General features: G+C 33.7%; 3 protein-coding genes across 9 annotated transcripts; 1 reads left to right on the top strand and 2 right to left on the bottom strand.

Moving 5' to 3' along the window:
* Positions 1-1,232: 1,232 nt before the first annotated feature.
* On the bottom strand, positions 1,233-4,824 carry LOC139877307 (uncharacterized). 2 transcript variants are annotated; one of them, XM_071864717.1, is made up of 9 exons: positions 4,602-4,824; positions 3,989-4,165; positions 3,856-3,905; positions 3,502-3,571; positions 3,281-3,386; positions 3,105-3,171; positions 2,932-3,007; positions 2,148-2,446; positions 1,233-1,525 (listed from the first exon to the last, which is right to left on the bottom strand). In XM_071864717.1, the coding sequence occupies exons 2-9, from the start codon at positions 4,149-4,151 to the stop codon at positions 1,442-1,444; spliced, it is 915 nt and encodes a 304-aa protein (XP_071720818.1). In that variant the 5' UTR covers positions 4,152-4,165; positions 4,602-4,824; the 3' UTR covers positions 1,233-1,441. The 2 variants fall into 2 exon arrangements, with proteins under 2 accessions (XP_071720818.1, XP_071720819.1); XM_071864718.1 differs by having other exon boundaries at positions 3,989-4,160.
* A 2,226-nt stretch (positions 4,825-7,050) lies between these two features.
* LOC139874301 (villin-2-like) lies at positions 7,051-15,032 on the top strand. The gene is made up of 21 exons (XM_071861747.1): positions 7,051-7,103; positions 7,323-7,422; positions 7,517-7,591; positions 7,938-8,174; positions 8,262-8,439; positions 8,546-8,678; positions 9,146-9,305; positions 9,394-9,562; positions 9,905-10,011; positions 10,101-10,259; positions 10,330-10,398; positions 10,638-10,706; positions 10,794-10,931; positions 11,678-11,806; positions 11,890-12,048; positions 12,261-12,401; positions 12,655-12,780; positions 12,879-12,938; positions 13,093-13,303; positions 14,006-14,202; positions 14,919-15,032. The coding sequence occupies exons 1-21, from the start codon at positions 7,051-7,053 to the stop codon at positions 15,030-15,032; spliced, it is 2,784 nt and encodes a 927-aa protein (XP_071717848.1).
* On the bottom strand, positions 12,748-21,050 carry LOC139877344 (uncharacterized). Of its 6 annotated transcripts, none has more exons than XM_071864769.1 (2): positions 19,508-21,050; positions 12,748-12,766 (listed from the first exon to the last, which is right to left on the bottom strand). In XM_071864769.1, exon 1 carries the CDS (start codon positions 20,894-20,896, stop codon positions 19,535-19,537), a length of 1,362 nt encoding a protein of 453 aa, XP_071720870.1. In that variant the 5' UTR covers positions 20,897-21,050; the 3' UTR covers positions 12,748-12,766; positions 19,508-19,534. The 6 variants fall into 6 exon arrangements, with proteins under 6 accessions (XP_071720870.1, XP_071720869.1, XP_071720867.1 ...); XM_071864768.1 differs by lacking the exon at positions 12,748-12,766 and adding an exon at positions 13,046-13,315; XM_071864766.1 differs by lacking the exon at positions 12,748-12,766 and adding an exon at positions 13,046-13,300.
* Positions 21,051-21,383: the final 333 nt, after the last annotated feature.

Below are 21,383 nucleotides of genomic sequence, written 5' to 3'. Positions count from 1 at the left end.
AGCTTGTCGCCCTTTTGATAAATTTTGCGTTGTTAAACAAATAACTTATGTACATTCGTGTAACATTCTTGATGTGATTTAGGTATTCCATACAATGGCAACAAAGATTGGTATGGCAGATATGGTCAAAAAAATTGGGAGTTTAATGTCAGCTCATTTGCAAATCAGTTACAAGGACCATACAAAGAATCATGACTTGTGCCTCACAATTTGCACTTTAGATTTGTTCTATATCCCTCAAAGACACGTGGTTTATATTATAAACGAAAACCGAGTTTATATATAACCACGAGTTTTATTGTCCTTAAGTGCTTGTGGTTCACCCGTTGCGTGTTTCGAATGAGCATGAATTTATAAAGCTTGTTAGAGTAATGGCAGCAGGTGATCGATCCTCTGTTACTGGAAGATAATTGTAACATTGTATTATATATTTTACACTTGTATTTGTATATAACTTGATGAATTGTTGGAGATTTATGTATATTTTTATATAGTGAAAAAGATGGGAAATGGAAAGAAATCAGAAAAGAAAGTTTATTACCACATAATAATAATAAAAAATTACAACTTGTTGCTTGGAATTCTTACATAAGTACTACATTTTTTTTTTAAGAATTATTGGTTTAAACAATCATTTCTTAATTTACAGATTTTGACCATCTATTTTTTTCTCTGCTAAAAAAGAACATAACAAACAAAGGGAAACGTCATCAAACCTATGAAGGCCCAAACGAGATAATTGGGACCACAACAAAAAACTCGGTAAGCAACCAGAAAACTAAAACAGCCCAAACAAAACGAAACAAGACCAAACTAACAAGACAGAACAATTTTGAACCAAGAATGGAAGGAAATGTTTATAACTAACCTGATTGTGGTTCTGTTTGTAGGTGTAACATTATAGAGTTATAACAATATAACAATACTTGGGCATGATTTTATATCATTTCTAATTCTAACCTATGTCTTTTTCAATTTGACTATTTGGTTGAAACGCGAATCTAGCCAACAAGCGTAAACAATGCTCAAACATACAGAGCGTAAGGCACTAAACCTTGTACAAACCTGTACAAACCAAGTGACAGGTCAAGTCTTAAGCAAAGCGAGCCAAACCACAAACACAAGCAAACATGTATTTTCAACGGTCAAACAAGTCGGTCTCAAATTGAGTCAACTCAAAAGAAACTTGATAATATTCACATAGTATGATAGCTTATCACTGCTGATTTTACTTAAAAAATTGGATCATTACTCAAAGTATAGATAACAAAAACTGTATACAAAAGCACATGCCAAAATCAAACTCAAAAGCGATATCCTTAACGATAAACAAGTTTCATTATAAGTAATTGCTACGGAGTTGGTAATTTTAGAGAAACGGTTTACCGAAAAAAAAAAAAAAAAAAAAAAAAACGACACTATGAGAACCTTTTTTTGAAAGTTAATCGATCTCCATATCAGAAATGGCTTCATTTAGGATTCCATGAAGCTCTTTCACTCTTTGTCTTGACAATGCAATACAATCCTGCAATCGTAACACCAAAAAATAAAAATAACTTTTTAAGTTAACATATATAATGCCTTAATTACGAGTCAAACAAGTTATTATTGTAGTGTTTAGTAACCATACTCAAAGTATAACTTAAATGTGACAACTTTGACCCATTTACTTGTGTATGTGTTGACTCGATGTATGTCCTATGTCTAGCAGGTCGAATGGGTAAATATAAAAAAAGTGTAGGCATGTAGCTAAAAAAGAAATGGTTTAAATGAGTCAAATGTAGCTCAAAAGAGTTTTTGATGCATACAACCTACTACATCCTTTTATTACTTATTAGAGAAACTATAATCGGAAATGGGCTCATAAACCGGGCGGGCTTTTGGGCAATCACAAATAAAAGCTAATTTTTCTTTAAAAAAAATTCCAACCTCTCACCATTAAAACCGAACCAGAAATTACCCGTTGCCCAACACACCAATTTTCTAAGTTTATATTGTTTATATACAATTGCAAAAAGGAAAAAGAAATTGGAAAAAGGATGTGTTAGCGTGTTAACCAAAGTAGATACATTTTTGGCCGGCATGTAAAAGGACCCGTTTTGACCTCGACCCATTATGACTCACTATCTACAAAGTTGTAAACTGACCTGGATCACGGACTCAAAGGCAAGACCCGGGCCACCTGGTTTATAAAATGACACCAATTGATAAGATGAATCCAACACAATTGTTATCATAGTTTCCATGATCGATTCTTCTTCAGCCGTTGGATCAGCCAAGATATACTTTTTGTGAAGTATACAAGTTAACCCAAATGGAACGTTTGTTAACTTAAGTTTCCTTTTCTCCTCATTAACCGGTTCGTTTTTTACTTTATCGCCCTCGTTATCTTTAGAAACAACCACAATTCTTCCGTCATCATTCAATGACACTACCGGAATTTGCACTGCAACGTTAATGTAATGAAATTTTAAATGTTAGTAGATCGGTAATCAGCAATATAATTAACAAAATCCCACAAAAAATCTGAAATTGATGGCTTAAATAATGAAATACATAAAGTTCAAGTCAAGCTTTCTGAAGTTAAAGAATTACATAACAGTCCTTGGTTAATATGTAATGCACCTTGATAGTACAAAAGTGGTACTAATAAACTCCAAAATTTAACTTTACTAATGACATATAACTAGCACCGTATCTTAGGGTGGGGAAAAGGGTCGGAAACAGTCACGGGATAACTCAGTTATGCCGCATACATCTGAGTAAAATAAAAATACTCACCTACAAGGAAAACCTTATCCGTTTAATGACATATAGGCATATAGTCTTCGAATATAGAATAAAAAAGTATCAGATGACATGTCAGATTTAAAGATAGACTAATATTTATGACAAAATATAAGGAACACAACCATCATGTAAACCACTTACAATGAGAGAATGCAGCCACAGCAGCAAATAAAGCAGCATCAAATAGGGCACCATCGTCATCCAAACAATATATATCCTATAAAAAGCAACATTATTTTATATGTCAAAACATATAATCGCTCGGCTGTAATTAGAAAAAACAAAAATTAAGTAAAAGTATTAAATAACAGTACCAAGTATGCCATCCAAGCAGCTTTACCACTGACCAGTGATAATTCTTTTAAATCAATCATCCCAGAACTGCAACAAACAAAATTCTTTTTTTTTTTTTAAATCCAAAAAAGGTAACGACGTAACGTGTGACGATATCAATTATTACATGTTGAAAACAAAACAAAACCAGTTTTACCTTATGATAGTATCCGATAACTGCTTTGATACTACAGGTGCAGCCTCAGCAGGCCTGCCAGGCCTAACGATAGGAGAACAAATTGCAGGCATGTGGAACTCGATGGCTGGTAAAAAAAATACAGAATAATATATTATATATATGCATTTATAATATAATATTAATATTTAATATTTATAATTTATAATTTATAAAAAACGTGTATTGCATAATAGTTGAACCTATGCAGCCTTCATCGGGTGTTTCTTTTGCAGGTGTCATGACTTCCATTTTAATGGCAGCTAACATTGTCTGCAAGTACATACACAGCATACAAAACTTCAGTAAATATCAATAACCCGCACGTTTTCACATATTAAAATCCTATAACCTTAAGCAAAACAAAGACTAAACAACCATATTAGGTGTGTTTTAATTTGCGCTATGTAAAACAATTGATGTTTAGATAAACTAAATCTGATATATCTAACTGTATAGTAGATTTATGTTACATTAGCTGCAACAAAACCGATTATCAGAAGACGAAAAAAACTCAAAAGGTTACATAAAAGAGTCATTATAAAAAGATAATTTACAGTGCAGCCTATTTTGGCTAATGCTGATCCATCTGCAGATGCCACAGCACCTATACACAAACAAAATCGAATCATCAACAAAAGAAACATACACATAAATTAACTACAACAAGTTAAAACACTTGAAACTAACCTAAAGCCAATGAAGTGTCTCTAGCTTTAGTAAGTGGTCTAGCATCGGGCCGTACGGATTCGATCAAATGTCGTTCGTGAAACCGTAAAGGAAAAAGTCTTCTGAAAGCATCAACTTCCATCTCTGATGATAAATCAGTTGCACCATTCACAGAACCCTCCATTTTTTCTCTCTATTGTACAATAAAAAATTATTAATTCAGTCACAAATGTTATTTGAACTACTGTAACTCACATATAAATGTAATAAACTACATGTAATGCAAACGTTATCACCTTAAATTAAGGTAAAATCATACACTGAAACAGTTTCCCAGTATTGGCATACAAAAAAGGCATGAAATTTATGTGAATTAAAGAAAAAAGATTGTTTCTTTAATACTAGGTATGCAGAAAAATCAAACCTTGAATGGTGGGTGTGTGATAAACTACTGTATCTCAAATATAAATGTAGTAATAAACTACTTGTAATGCATACCTAAGAATCTTAAATTAAAATAAAATCATACTCTGTAACAGTTTCCCAGTATTGGCATACAAAAAAGGTATGAAATTGATGTGAATTAAAGAAAAAAGATTGTTACTTTAATACTGGGTATGTAGAAAAATCAAACCTTGAATGGTGGGTGTGTGTAAACGGAAGCTGTTGTTTCACCGTCGAAAGCTTCAGCCGGTGTTTCAAATAGGGCGGGTTCGTCTGAGTGGCCCAACAAGCGTTTTGGGTCGGGTCGTATATTGCTTTTTTGGAGGTTATGCAAAGGGTTAAAACTTGAAAGTAACAAAGGGTGATTGTTTTTTGCGCGTGTATAAAAGGGTTAATTGTATTTCCACATCATTTCTTTTATAAATCGATCAAAATCAGGAGTTTGTATTGTAAGTACTACATAAACATAAATGAGTTTATCAACAATTATGATGGTTACATACTTATATATCAATTATTTAATATCAGTACCAACGTAAGATGGAAGTAACAACTATATTATAATATTACACTAATCATCTTTTATCTTTCTAAAATTACATGGATCATCTCTAAGTGATTTTTTAGTAATATACAAAGGTATCTTGTGGGTTTCATGAGATTACAGTTGTACTACTTTTTTGGATATCACACTGATTGTTTTTGACATATTATCGAGTAACGTTGGTCGTCGCTCACTTACAGGGTCGGTCCTGTGAATTTTGATGTTCTGGGCGAGTATGTTGATATATGCCCCCACAACTTTAGACGACAAAACTTTAAAATTTATATCATTAGTGCTTTACAGATGTGTCTTAGAGCATAGGTAAGATAGGCAACTGCCTAGGGCTCACAAATTTATAAGGGTCCAAAAATTTGAATATCTAAATATTTTTATCATAATATTTAATTAACTCAAATAAAAAATTATCAATTAAAGTTAAAATACTTTGTTTTTAATAGTTAAATACAATGTAAGTAAATATATAGATAAATTGGAGTATTATTTGTTTAGGCGTAGTAAAAAAATTTAACGTATATGTAGGTTCATTTTTATTTTTGTCTAGGGCCTTTAAATTGTTGAGACGACACTGATGCTTTATAATATATGAGTACAATATACAATATATAATGTACAATTTGTCTTCCTCATCACTTCCGACCTGCAACTTTCAACTCTTCACCTTTACAGAAAAAACTATAATCTCAAATTACTTTTAAAGATCTACTCCATACTGAATTGATCAGACATAACTATTAATTTATATATTCAAAATATCATTTAATTGCTCAAAAGTTCATTTACAAATCCTCAAATATCAAATTTGCATATACTTAAGCATGACCATTCAAGACTTGATGTCTTGATGCCCCATGTTTTGATGATGCCCTGGGTGGTCGCCCATGCGGCCCAGCCCAGAACCGGCCCTGCTCACTTATATTATTATTATTATTATAAAATATATACATCAATAAATATACTATATAAACGTGTTTGATTAGAGATTTACTGTGGAAATTGTTTTATCTAGCATTTGGGTGACGCATGAGTTTCCCATGTCGGAGATTTACCTTGTTTCCAATGTCCGAAGTTTACCTACTATGGAGAGGCAATGTGTACGTTCATAAGAGGTTATTATAAATTATATACATAAACAAAAATACTATATAAATGTGTTTGATTGGAGATTTAGTGTGAAAATTGTTTTATCTGGCATTTGGGTGACGCATGGGTTTCGGATGTCCGAGGTTTACCTTGTTTACAATGTCTGAAGTTTACCTGCTAATATGCTATGGAGAGGCAATGTGTTCGTTCATAAGAGGGTTCTCGTTACCAAAAAAATGCGTTTAATTAAGTTGTACAATCCATTTCAAAACTTGTACATGAAAGACCTTTTCACTCTTATTTCCCGCTACAAACGGAATATCAAAGATAAATAAATTAGATGAACAAAATTAATGGAAAAAAACATTAGGTAAATAGCAACACGAAAAGATAGCATGACCTTAGAATTTTCCCTTAATTTCTAACATTTTTCTCTCCAAAACTAAAAACTATTCTTCATATCTTCATTTCTCTGCACCCCATAATTCCTTTAAACATATAATAATTTGAATTTTATGTACAAATTTTGTTTAATTGGAACCAACAATAATAGGTATGTTGCTTTTTTGATTGCATTTGAGTTCATGCACTTATTATTTCGATCTTGTTTGGATTTCAATTTTAGGAAAATAACTTGCATATGAACTAGTATTGTAATATTGCATTTGTGGTTTTATGTTGTTAATGATATGTTCTTATTTAGACCTTAATGTTATAACATGTTCTGTTCATGGCTTATACAAATCATTATATAATTATGTTTGTTGTAATAAACACTTTGAAAACGCAATTTCAAACACCACCTTTATGTCTAAGCATTCAAAAACTGAAAATTAAGTTGTATTTAATTTGGATCATAAGAATTTAATGATAAATCTTATAACTTATGTTTTGCTTTCTTTAAAAAATGTTGCAGTGGCTTGGAAATAGATATTACAAAGTAATATATTTTGGATGATTTTTTCATCTGCCAATATAATAAAAATTCAACACCATGGCTACTGCAAAAGCTATTGAACCTGCATTCCAAGGAGTTGGTTCGAGACCGTATCCTTTAACAAATTCTCATTATAATCATTAGATGTTTTGTTTACATGATTTTTAAATGCTTCTTGTAGTACAAATAAATTTAAATACTAAATATTTTTAGTTGGTAAATTTATTGACACTGTATTTGTTATGTTAGTGTATAGCACATTTGCATTTTGTTGTTGTTGTTGTTGTTGTTGTTGTTGTTGTTGTTTTTTTCTTTAACGTTTTATATAGAGGGCTCGAAATATGGAGAATCGAAAATTTTCAACCCGTACCTTTACCAAAATCTGAATTCGGTAAATTTTACTCTGGCGATTCATACGTTGTCTTGCAGGTGATTACTATTTCACATAATTCTTTCATGTTTTGTACTTTAAATGTGTAATACAACGCGATCATAATATCGTTAATGCTTTATATATTTGCAGACTTCTCATGGTAGAGGAGGTGCAGGCGTTTTCACATACGCTATACACTTTTGGTTGGGTAAAGATACTAGCCAGGTAATCAAATTATATTATAATTATAATAATAAATTATATTAAAATTTAATTTTGATTTTATACTATAAAAAAACGGATAAACAGATGAGGTTTTCCATTTTCAGGTGACCCAAACGGGTCAGTTTTTCTGACTCAGATGTGAAAACTTTTATATTAGGGCATATCATGTTGTAACACATATTTATGTAAGTTGCAAGGTCAGACAAAAAGTTGACTTTTCATCGACGTTGACCGACTCTGACCTGACATGACTTTTTAGCGTTGATCGACTTTGACCTGGTTTAGTCCACGGGTGCAAACCATGCATTTATGTTAACTAAAAGGTGTGATTGTTAATATAAATTAGGATGAAGCTGGAACAGCAGCAATAAAAGCTGTGGAGCTCGATGCGGTTCTTGGTGGTCGTGCAGTACAACATCGAGAAGTACAAAATCACGAATCCGAAAAGTTTTTATCGTATTTCAAACCGTGTATTGTACCACTTGAAGGTGGTGTTAAATCAGGATTCAAAACACCCGAAGAAGGAGAAGTTGAAACACGGTTGTATATATGCAAAGGAAAACGCGTTGTTCATATGAAACAGGTTCTCATATTTCCAAACATGTATGAAGTCATTTGCTAATGTATGATCATATGTAGAAAAGATCATATATTCTTTTTTTTTTATCAGGTCCCATTTTCTCGATCTGTGCTGAATCATGATGATGTGTTTATTTTGGACACTAAAGATAAGATCTTTCAATTCAACGGTGCAAATTCAAATCTTCAAGAACGGGCTAGAGCGTTGGAGGCAATTCAGGTGTTGAAGGACAAATATCATGAAGGAACATGTGATGTTGCTATAGTTGGTAAGGCGTATTCATTTATTTATATAATCATGATTAGATTCGATACTTATATATAAATGAAATTTAGTTTCTCATTAATGTATTGTATTTTTCTTCTTCTTATAAGATGATGGAAAGTTACAAGCCGAGGGCGATTCGGGTGAATTTTGGGTTATTTTTGGTGGATTTGCTCCGATCGGCAAGAAGGTCTTGACGGACGATGACATCGTTCCCGATAGGACTCCCGGAAAACTTTATAGGTATTCATTGACACAAAATGACCAAACGGGTCAAAAGGGTCCAAATAGGCAAAACATGTAAAGGTGGAAAGTAAATACATGTCCTTAAGTGGGGGTTCCAAGATTGACTCATTTTCACATCAAACGTGTCGATCGTGGTTGTATTTTATTTCCTAACACAAACTTTTACTATATAGCAAAAAACAGATATGGGTCACAAGTGACACTACGTGTTCACAAATGCTTAAGGTCTCCTAAATCAATTATTAAGTAAGTTCCATTATTATTCTAACAAAATATAGGCTTTTAATATAATCTAATACAGTGATTAAAAACAAATGGAGAAAAAGGTGTTGACAAATCAGCCTAACCTGACCCGTGTGAAATGAAATTTTCTGTTGGGGCCCGTTAAACAACCCGCGCGTTTTACCTCTCTACCACTATTCCATTTGACGTATAATAATATTTGAATGTCCTTTTTTTTGCAGCATTGTTGGAGGCCAAGTTGCAGATCCAATCGAAGAATATTCAAAATCGACTTTTGAAACGGATAAATGTTATCTAATGGACTGTGGTGCAGAGGTGTTCGTTTGGGTTGGTAGAGCAACACAGGTGGATGATAGAAAAGCTGCCACACAAGCTGCTGAGGTGGCAAAATTAAATATTAGTAACTTGGTTATAAAATGTTTGTCTTTTGATTGGTTACTGATCTCATCGTTAACAATTTTATTTATAGGAGTTTATCACAAGTAATAATCGGCCAAAAGCCACCCTTGTAACCCGACTAATTCAAGGTTATGAGACACATGCATTCAAGTCAAACTTTGACTCATGGCCATCATCAACAATCGCACCTGCAGCCGAAAATCGAGGAAAAGTGGCTGAAAATAGAGGAAAAGTATCAGGTACTAATAGAAGTGGCAATTATGACCCGCATACTTATGAAAAAGTCTATCGGGTTTTGTATTCAAGGGGTCAAATGGGTCGAATGGGCCAAACAGTTGAAAGCTGCCTATAGTTTATTTCTAACGCACACAGGCACCTAATCATTATAGTAAACAACTTAGTTTTTTTTCAAAGAATGTCGTTTCGGTTATCAAATCAATGGCAAACTGCAAGAAAGTGTTATGAAACACACTTTTTTAAGAGTACCATGTAATGCATTATACTTTCCATTTTTTTTAATCAAAGTATGCAATATGCCAATTTCTTGCATTAAACAGCGTTCCTTTTCTTTTGCATTGTAGCTCTGTTAAAGCAACAACAAGGGTTTGGGCAAAAAGGGAAAGATAAAAATACTCCACCAGTGGAGGAAGTTGTTCCGCCGTTGCTTGAAGGAAACGGAAAACTTGAGGTTTAGTTACAAATGTATTTATATACTAATTTGTCCGTAGTCTAATTATTCTTATAAAAATTATAAATATTTGGTCTTTTGGCATTAAGGTGTGGTCAATTGACGGTGGGGCCAAGAATCCTGTAGCCAGTGAGGACGTCGGTAAATTTTACTGTGGAGATTGCTACATTGTTCTTTATAGTTACCATTCTAGAGAGAAAAAGGAGGACTATTATCTGTGTTATTGGATTGGAAAAAACAGCACAGAGGTATATAAAAAATATAAACTTTTATTATGTGAAATTAAAAGATTACATTTTTATCCATTTTTATTAACAGGAGGACCAAAACACAGCTGCGAAGCTAACTACATCGATGTTCAACTCATTGAAGGGGAGACCTGTTCAGGTACCATACCATTAAAGGTGACAAAATGGTCAAACCGGGTCATTTTTATGCATGGATCGTAACAAGCCAGGCCGAATACTTGACCCATAACCACTTTGTTTTATTTTTTATGCATGATTAGCTAAAACAAATATGGAGGTTGTGTGCGTAAAACTAGACTTTGGGTGACTCTAACCACCTGATGGACCCGTTTGATAACTTTTTTGCTCAATGCTTATTCGTGTTATTATTTTCGTTAGGGAAGAATCTATCAAGACAAAGAACCACCACAGTTTATTGCTCTTTTTCAGCCTATGGTAGTTTTTAAGGTACGTCGTTACGTTTATAAGTTTCTTTTTGAAAACTAACGGTAAGTAACGAACTAACAAGAACTAAACCGAGTTTTGTGTTATCAGGGTGGATTAAGCTCGAGCTATAAAAGTCATATTGCTGAACAAGGATTAACCGATGAAACCTACAGTCCAGATAGTGCAGCAGTTATTCGAATATTGGGAACAGCAGTACACAATAATAAAGCAGCTCAACTTGATCCTGTATATACTCTATAATCTTCTTGCATTACACAATGATTTCTTGTTTTTTTTTCTTACTTTTTAAAAAAGGCTGTAAACATTGCTACTCGGGGAGTACTCATTCGGGACTTTTTAAGGAGTACTCGGAAACTCGGAAACTCGGAGAATACTAGGATGTTAACCAAGTTTGACTTTGACCAAAATTTGACCTATTTTGACTGTTTTTTCGAGTAATCCCGAGATTGGGCCGAGTTTAGACAGACTTTTGACCGATTTTCTGAGTAATTCCGAGTTTTGGTTGAGTCGACTGAGTTTTGACGATTTTGACCAATGAATTTATTTATCTATTTTTTTATTATTTTGAACAAGGTTGCAAAAAAGCTACTTGGGGAGTACTCAGTCGAGACTTTTTAAGGAGTGCTCAGAAACTCGGGGAGTACTCGGAGGTTATCCAAGTTTGACTTTGACGGATTTTTGTCCGATTTTCCGAGTAATACCGAGTTTAGACCGACTTTTGACCGATTTTCCGAGTAATTCCGAGTTATGGTCGAGTATGACCGAGCTTTGTGTTTTGACCAAGTTTGACCGAGTACTCCCTGAGTTGCAAAAACTGAATACATGCCGAGTAATTCGAAGTTCTACAACACTGACTTTAAACAATAAAAGAAAATTTCGTGCAACACGTTATGTTACAACTGATCATCTGTCACATATATCATGCACACATCTATACGTCAATTATATTTGTATAACATTATGTATTTTAGGTGGCAACGTCTTTGAATTCGTATGAATGCTTCGTTATACATTCGGGTAACCACCTATACATCTGGCAAGGAACCCAAAGTACTTATGAGCAACAACAATGGGCCGCCAAAATGGCTGAATTTGTGAAGGTACGTTTTTCATACTCTCATAACAAGATTATCGTTGTTTTATAAAATACTTCATGTTTAAATTCTAATGCACATTTATTCAGCCCGGGGTAACAGCAAAATATCAAAAAGAAGGAACCGAAAGTGCAACTTTTTGGCTTGCTCTTGGCGGTAAAGAAGATTTTACGAGCAACAAAGTATCACTCGAGACTATTAGAGATCCTCACTTGTTTGCATTCTCACTCTATAAAGGTTTTATAAAAGTTTACTAATTCAATTTTATATTATAATTATATATATTTGTCGGTTAAGTTTGTCTAACTAGTTTCTTGTTACCATTTATGACACTTTTTGGATGGATCTTCAGGGAAATTTGAGGTGGGTGTATAGTTTATATGTTATATTTGTTTGGTACGGTTATTCATTTGTGTTCTTGAATATCTAAATCGAGATTCTTTGATTCGATTTGATAAAGAGTGAAGAAGTTTACAACTTTGATCAAGATGACTTGTTGCCTGAGGATATCTTAATATTAGATACACATGCTGAGGTGTTCGTTTGGGTGGGTCATGCGGTTGACGCAAAAGAGAAGAAAAATGCTCTTGATCTTGGTCAGGTACTTAGTCACAATCGATACAATGCATTTTTCACAGGTGACAAAATGGGCATGTGGACAGGTTGTGTAATGGGTCAAATCTAGTGAATCTGTTCTTTATAAACCTTAAAAGTTTTCTTTGTTATTTCAATAATAATTTTAACTTTTTGTACGTTGGACAACCTCTGGCCTGTTTGCCCTTTGACCCGTTTTCTTTTATGCTAATATCCCGTTTGACCCGTTTTCTCTTTCTCCTGCCCACATTTTATTTCAGAAATACGTTGAATGGGCTGAAAATCTTGACGGATTGTCGCCACATGTGCCGTTATACAAAGTTATGGACGGATACGAACCTACATTCTTCACAACATATTTCTCATGGGAACCTGCAAAAACATTAGTATGTGTTCTTGTCACACATGATTATTTGTTAATAACCTGTTTTAATTGCTATTAAGATTATGATTTGGAACTTATTTATATTTTCAATGTTTTTAGATTCATGGAAATGCATTCCAAAAGAAGATTACAATACTGTTTGGTGCAGGCCATGATGAGGTAACTAAATCCTTAAAAACATGAGTTTTATTTATGGGTGATGATCTGTACACCACCAAAATACCTGTACACCATTACTAAACATGCATTATAATGTTGTACTGTACAATCCTCTAAAGCATTATATTAAAGGACTTTTTGTTTTTTTATGCAGGGTCAAGGAAATAAAGGTGATGGAGCAACCCAACGAGCTTCAGCCATGGCAGCATTGAACTCCGCTTTTCAATCGACCCCGGGTGGTGGTAAAGGTAGTTCATCGAAAGGACCGAGCAGTGGGTCTTCACAAAGACGAGCTGCGGTTGCGGCTTTATCGGGAGTTATTGCTGACCCAAAAATCGATGAACCCGAACCTGTTGCCTCACCTGGTAATGTTAAAACTATATAATTACATGTTGTATGCCCTGTTGTAAAAGTCGGTTGACACGTAAGTTTGGGGACTAGCCCGTCCAGACTCGCCCAAAAACGCCTTAAAAGTCGGTCAACGCTAAAAATTTGGGTCAGAGTCGGGCTGATTTGGGTCTGAGTCGGGTCTGAGTCGGTCAAAGTCAAAGTTAGGTAAAAAATTTATATTTTTTATTAAAATTAGATTTTGTGTCATATATCTATAGTTGAAGTATTTGTGTTTTATGTTTGATATATTTATGTTTAATTTGTATAGTTTAATTTATTAATTATTAAAAGTCAACGTTGGTCACGACTCACGACCGACTCGTGACTCGCGACTTTTACATCCTTGGTTGTATGCTATCCGAGAGTAATGGGTCAAAATGGGTATTTTTGGTACCTGTCAAAATGGGCCTAGTCGGATGGATATGTTGTGTTGTCCGTACACGCTTTCTAATCAAATTTTTTTGTTTCTCATGAATATTAGTATTAGTGTGTCAAATGTGATTACAATAATAATATAATGTTCAATAATCATCTAAATTTTGTAACAAAATCGTATATGAGGTAATTGGGCAATACCATACACAATGACACATTTATAAGTAAACGGGTCACTGTTGCCACTGCAAAGTTTTATTTTGGATATATTGAATTCTGATACATACTTTTTGAACATTCAGAAAAGCCCGAAGAAGCACCCGAAGAAGCTCCTGAAGAACCATCTGAACCAGCACCCGAAGAAGATGATGGAGAACCGAAAGTAGAAATCGAGGAGGACGAAAACGGTATTTTATCTAGTCAATCTACTTTCACCTATGAACAAGTCAGGGTTAAATCAGAAAACCCCGTTCCCGGAATCGACCTTAAGAGGAGAGAGGTTAGTTTTCTTGTAATTTTTTCATATTAAATATATATCTCTGATCTTTGATTCTGCAACTTAGTTAAAAGATGGGCAGGTTTGGTAATGGGTCCAAACGGGTAAACAATTACTACGGGTTAAAATGGGTCATGTTAGGTTATTTAAATCAAGTCCCTTTACTCTAGGTTGATTCATGACCTTTTACATTTTACATGAAAAATTAATTTGTTGTATGTAATAATTTTATTTTGACCTGATTGACTCGTTTCTTTGTAAGTATTTTTGGCCTGATTGACTCTTTTCTTTGTAAGTAATAATTTTATTTTGACCCGTTAAAGATAGTACATTCCAAAAATTGACTAGTTCATAGGCAAATGGGTCAAAATTACCACATCTATACTCTAGTATTTACATATTATGGAGAATTTGGACTGATTGACCCGTTTCTTTATAACTAATCATTTTATTCTGACCCGTTAAGATAGTAAATTCCAAAAAATTTACTAATTCATAGGCAAATGGATCAAAATTACCATATCTATACTCTAGTATGTAATATATGATTACATATTATGGAGATTTTTGGCTCGATTGACCAGTTTCATTATAACTAATCATTTTAACTTGACCCAATAAAGATAATACATTCCAAAAATTTGACTAATTCATAAGCAAATGGGTCAAAATTACCACATTTATACTCTACATAACAATGTTGATCTTTGGTCTTTCAGGCTTATCTTTCAGTCGAAGAATTTGAGTCTGTGCTTGGGATGTCAAAAGAAGACTTCTATCGGTTGCCAAAATGGAAACAAGATCAAACCAAGAAAAAAGTCGATCTCTTTTAAACACCGAATTTTTTTAATCAAATGAAGTAATAAACGCCTTTTTTGACACACCAATAACACCACCTTTCACCTTATTACATAGCCATTTTCTTGATCGCGGTTTATATTAGTATCGGTTTTTTGTCACTTCATACCTGAGTAAACTTTTTATTTTATTTTTAATTTTTTTAACGACAGAGTAAACTATCATTATCTCGTCATCTTTAAGATTCTACGACTGCAGGTCGACCCAGTTAGTCCTGCTGTCGTTTTTTTATGAAGGTTGCGCGACGAGTTGTATTAAAAATCTGTTACATAATGGATAAAGATTCATTATTTGTCATGATGTGTCCTAATCTAATGTTTCTATACATTTTTGGCTGTTCATCATGATACCATAATTACTAATTATAATATGATTAGTCTTGGAAATAAGTAAAGTTATGATATTTAAATATGTAACATAAATGTCATGACTCATGTTTGTATTTTGCTATATATATCTGTACAGAATGATTTGATGCATGTGTGTTTTTATTTTTATTAATTGCAGATTATTATTCTTTAACAGAGAATAAAATAAATGTGGAAGCATGTTTTTATCCTTAAAAGAAGGAATATAAAGTCTTCAAAATAATATAATAAAATAATTTAAAGGACATGCACATGCTTTGCAATTAACTTCAGTGCTCTTACGATTACGTTATTATTGACTTTATTTATTTAATTTGTATGGTTCGATAGAAATTAGCAGTCTGCTAATTTAGTTAATTTATTAATATTAATGAGTAAACCTTAAGTTATACACTACTAGTAGTAGAGGATCTTGTGAGTTTTCTTGTAAAAATACACTATGAAATATAACATTTTATTACAATGTACATTTTATTTACATTACAGTCTTATTCTTTACATTTACCTATTTATTTTATTTATTTATTTATTTATTATTTTATTTTTTTTTTGGAAAATCAAGCAATTTTATTAACGAATCAAAGTATTTACAGAGTACAAGCCACAAACTTTTCACGGCAATTTATGCAAATCATACAATCTACACAAAACTCAATTGACATGAGGACTAGAAGAAACAACTTGAAAAGTCAAGCTGAGCTTGAAAGGATCACAGTGCTATCGCTCAGCGACAAAGCAATTCAAGACTAGCCCATTTAGACATTCAAGTCCAAAAATATCCAATTGAGAGAAACAGGAAGCATAAGTGTGAGGCAGGATTTTGATGACTCGAGTAGTGAATCTGGTATCACTTGGCCGATGGCCGATGCCATATCTATTAGGAGAAGATACATCACATGCTATCAGATAAGAGCCAATTTAGCCATTCAATTTTATCATTTTTTCCGTCAACATGATATTCACTCTAAATTTTTAGCTTGAATGTCGTTAATCAAAGATGCAACGGTAGATTTATTTTTCCCGAAAACACACTCATTTAAAAAAAAAATTCAAATTGTGCAACCTGTAAACCATGTGATGACTTGCCATACTTTAGATCCTTGGGATGTAATAATGTTAGGGATTTTACCTTGGCTGGCCATACCTATCTATTTGCGTTACATACATATACATAAATAACTATATATAAAAACTTAACCTTGTTATTCATATTAAAAGTAAACAATCAATTAATATGATATATATATATTTTTTAATATTAATTAAACAATCAATATTTTTTTAATATTGAAACTCACAGTTTACATAGTTAGTCAACCCATTTACATGACATAATGGGCAGACCAATCACACAGAAGGAAAACCTACACATTAGTATTGTTTTCACATACTACAAATACAGCTTGCTGCCAAGGAAGCAACATACAGGCTGGAACATTTGAAACCGCAAGAGATTAAAATCTAATGGATCAGTCACTATACCACATATTTTTGTGGATTGTGTAACCAATCGTGCCATTCAATCTTGACTTTTTTACATCTTCTTGAGATCCATTCGAAACTTGTTACTTGGATGTCGTGTAGCGCAACCGGTGAAGTCCAACACCTGTTTTGAAAAATTTACTGTTCCGGTTCTTCCATATTAAATAACCGCTCGTCCTCTCTACCGCTTGCCATATTTGCGTCCCTAGTTACGTCATCCTCACATTCGAACCCCCAAGAAATACCTCACCAATGCTTACTTGGAACACCGCCCAATCCCCACCATGCATGAATTTTTTTCCCAAATATCGAAAGCTAGTTTACAAAGATTAAGACAGTAATCGACATTTTCTATCTCGTTGTCACAAATGGGGCATCGGATCGTGTTGAGGTCGATGCCCCTTTTATCCAATTCAGTCAAGACTGGGAGACGTCTTTTTCGAGCCCTCCACACAAATAATTCGACTTTTTTAGGCACAAAATTATTGTGTAGAGTTTCCGAAACATTAGTACCTGCCATGGCTGTTTTGGGTAGTAGCAATTCGGCCATAAGCTTCGAAGTAAAGATCCCACCATTGTTTAAGCTCCATTTCCAAGTGTCATTATTTTCTGTCTCTAATTTAACTGCACAGATTAACTCGTTCAGCAACTCTAGCTCGCCTTTTGCTCGACCCATAGGACATCTCGACCAGGACCAATTACTCGAACACACTGACCCGTTCCAAGACACATGCTCCTGCACCGCCGCATCCAAATTGCAATCCGACCTCGCTAGTCTTTTAAATCTAACTTATGAAAATAAATCAAATACACGTATTCCTTTTTCAACTAAGTTCAAAGATATACATATTTAAATTCTTTAATGAACAAGGACAAAAAATGGTCCCGTTTAGATTACCATTAACATTAACATTAACATTCCTTCTAAAATTAATTAATCACGTCTATGATTTCTCTAACGTGGCCTACAATGATCAATCAATATACAATTTAATAATATGATCCAATTATCAAGTAATCACTTTCGTATCTATATTTATTATTTAATACATCAATTTACAATTGATTTCTCTATTGACAATTTTGGTCTCATCACTAATTCCATGAAAATAACCATTTCCATATGGACCAATGGAAACTTGACACCACATGAACTTCCTTCGAAATATTTCATAATAATAATAAAAATGAATAACTTATTTAACTTGAAATACCATGGGTATGCTATCTTAAAAGTATTTGGCAAGGTTCGAACGGGTGGGGTTATATCATTTGGAAGAATCGAAATAACAAAATCTTTCGCAAAGCTAACTGGATACAACATCGATATTGAGTGACATTCAACTAAAAAGCTTCCAATGGATTTCGAAAAGATTCAAGAAGTCGAATATTGATTGGCATCAATGGCTCATAAACCCAGGATTTTACGTTTCGTCTTCAAATAATCGTGTAGGAGTCTTACGTTTCGTCTTCAAATAATCGTGTGGGAGTCGACTAGCTATAATCCGAGTTCACATCATCGTTGTAAAAAAAATCTCTTTTTGAGTTATAGTTTCAGTTGTGTATAGGTCTGCGCATCTACAGTTTATTGTACTCGTGTTACTCTTTCGTGGTTGATTAATATATGGGTAATGTGAATATGGTGCTGTTAGTCATATAACATTTTATGCCACTCCCACAAATACGACACCGTATAACCCCAAAATTAAAAAACCTAACAAAAACCTCCTACTCACGTTGCTTTTTTCTTCCACGTACCAGGTACCTACACTTTCTCGATCACGACTATACCAATTCACAATCTTAATTGTTCATCGTATTCAACCTCCCTTCTTAATTATTCAATCAATTTCGTTGTAGAACTATGCATGTACGAATTTACGATCCTTTATAATTGATCGTTTACATCACAACAATCGAAATCGATGTTTATCTCTTTTCTAATTTTGCGTTTTTGATAGTCAATCGCAAGTTGATGTTTATTGTACCCCGTTAGTTTAGATTTGTAGACTTGTAGTTATGCCGTTTATTTGCTTAGGTTCAGATTTTTTGTAATCATCTTTTTTATTTTTTTAGATTTGTAGACTTGTAGTTATGCCGTTTATTTGCTTAGGTTCAGATTTTTTGTAATCATCTTTTTTATTTTTTTAAAATGTATAATTGTATATTGAACCCAGCGGTTCAAAGTTCAAACCGTGTATTTTATAATTTTATTGGAGTGTATGCATTAAACGCGACAGCTAAATCTGACAACTAAGCAGTACAAACGACATCGTTTTCACTGACATCAATCCTTAACGTGGAGGATTACAACTGAACGGCAACAACAGCAAAAAACAACATTTTGTATACATTTGATTGAAAAATGTACAAGTAATTTAGGGACCATTGTACAAGTGATCGAAAAAATTCAACAAAAAATCACCACAGCATTTTTGTCCGACACCAAATTAAACAAACCTTTTCCCTCTTTAATAACCAAAATCATCTTTGGTAATTAATGAGAAAAAAAGATCAATATAAAATTTAATTCGTGACAGTGGAATTTTATTAAAATTGTCAAAATTAAATAAAATATAATCAAAATTTAAAAAAAGTACCTTACGCTAAACAACTTGTATCTTTGGTCAACAATCCGTGTAGACCGAGGCGTCTATTGAAAATGAACAAATATGCTTCATAATAACTTCACCGGTATCTAAATTACTATTTCCACGCCGTAGTACAACTGTAGGTTTTGCTATTTCCACTCCACTGAGTGAAATCGGTGCTTCTGGTATTGACTCGGTTGAAACCACAAAATGTATACTTTTTTGCAAAAAGTCATTTCCCACAAGTTGACTCAGTAAACCCGACTCAGTAATTGAATTCTTTTTACTTTGGTGCTGACGTGTCGTTGACCGGACAATCTCAGTCAATATTGCGGCGGATAACCTACGTACACCGCGTTCACCACCGTAAATCGCCGCCGGATTGATAACTTTCCGGTGGCCTTTGTTATTTTTCCGGCTGTGAATTGAATATAAAAAAATTGACTCCGGTGAGTGAGACTTGACTCGTGTAAATGGGTCACCGAGTAGTAAAACTTCTTTTACATCAACAAGAATTATTTTTTTAAATTTCCGGCGAACCCGACCCAAAATCATCGGGTAAGAAGCCCATCTTCTTAAACTGAATGGAGCATGATCCAAAAACCCGGATAATGAATTTTCCGGGTCAAGCTCTCCAATTCCAAAACCAACCACTGACCCATAATTCGTCCGAGTTAACTCGGTCACATCACCAATACCAGAACTCGAATTATAACCTTTACCTCTCCGACCCCAAATGGGTTCTCCTTTATCCGGTTCCGACCCGGGTTTTACGAACCGGGTCACGTCAAAACTCGCCGGAAAGTCAATAACTTTACTCCCATTACCCAATTCCTGCTTATACATTTCAACAAGCTTCAAGAAAACATCATTTTCTTCACGAATTATATCATCAAACGAATCTATAGTTGTAACTGAATCAAATATAAACAAAAGATCCGATTTTGAAGCTAACCCAGATCGATGAAACGTTTTAATGAACAATTTGAGTTCTTTCTTGGTCACTTGGTGAGTCACGTGACAAATCACAAGCTCATTCATGAGAGTAGTGCCACGTGTGTACAAAGTTCCTAATCCTTGTAAAGCTGGCGAATTTGAGTTGGGTTTTGCTTGTGTGTGAAAACCATGGTGATGTTTTTGAGTGAGAAATCTTCTATGTGTTGTGATGAAATCATTGTTTGGTTCAAATGATGAAAGTGTGAATAAAACAAGTGTGACAAATATTAAAAGTGCACAAATGGAAATTGTGGATTGTGTTCGTGTAAAAATTTGACTTGAATTTGTACGTTTTAAAATGGAGTTTATTGTTGGTGATTTAAATGGTGATGTTGTTGATGATGATGGTGTTGAAGAATTAAAGTGTTTTTCTTCTGGAAAAAATACTAAGAATATACCCATTACCGGAGCTCCGGGCCACCGTATCACCACCACTATCCGTTGGTGTAGCTACCTCAAGTGTTGGATGATGTATATGTGTGTTTGTAACTGTTTAGTGGTTTGTGTGTTTATGTGTGTTTAGTGGTGAAAGATTATTTTTTCTTTTGTGTACCGTTTTGTCTTTTCTACTATCTATGTTTGATTTTATTAAATAAATAAATACGTGGGTTACTTGTGAAAGTGGGGGTTAAGTTTATATCAAACTAGGTGCATTGCCCGTGCGTTGCACGGATATGGTAAGCGTTGTTGCATCGCACTTGTAATGTTGGTACGTGAAGCGATTAATGTCGACGGTTAACAATACGAATCTGGAATATTTGAATATAAACATACGTAAACCAATTTGTGTCATTCATTTGAAAACTGTCATTATTTCATTTGAAAAGTGTAGTGAAATGAGAAATGAAAAATAGTATTTGAAGACAACAATAACTATTAATTTAATTAG

Source organism: Rutidosis leptorrhynchoides, chromosome 11, assembly GCF_046630445.1.
Source record: "Rutidosis leptorrhynchoides isolate AG116_Rl617_1_P2 chromosome 11, CSIRO_AGI_Rlap_v1, whole genome shotgun sequence".
In the NCBI taxonomy this organism is placed as follows: Eukaryota; Viridiplantae; Streptophyta; class Magnoliopsida; order Asterales; family Asteraceae; genus Rutidosis; species Rutidosis leptorrhynchoides.
The sequence above is the reverse complement of the archived record's forward strand: the minus strand, read 5'-3'. Positions and strand labels throughout refer to the sequence as shown.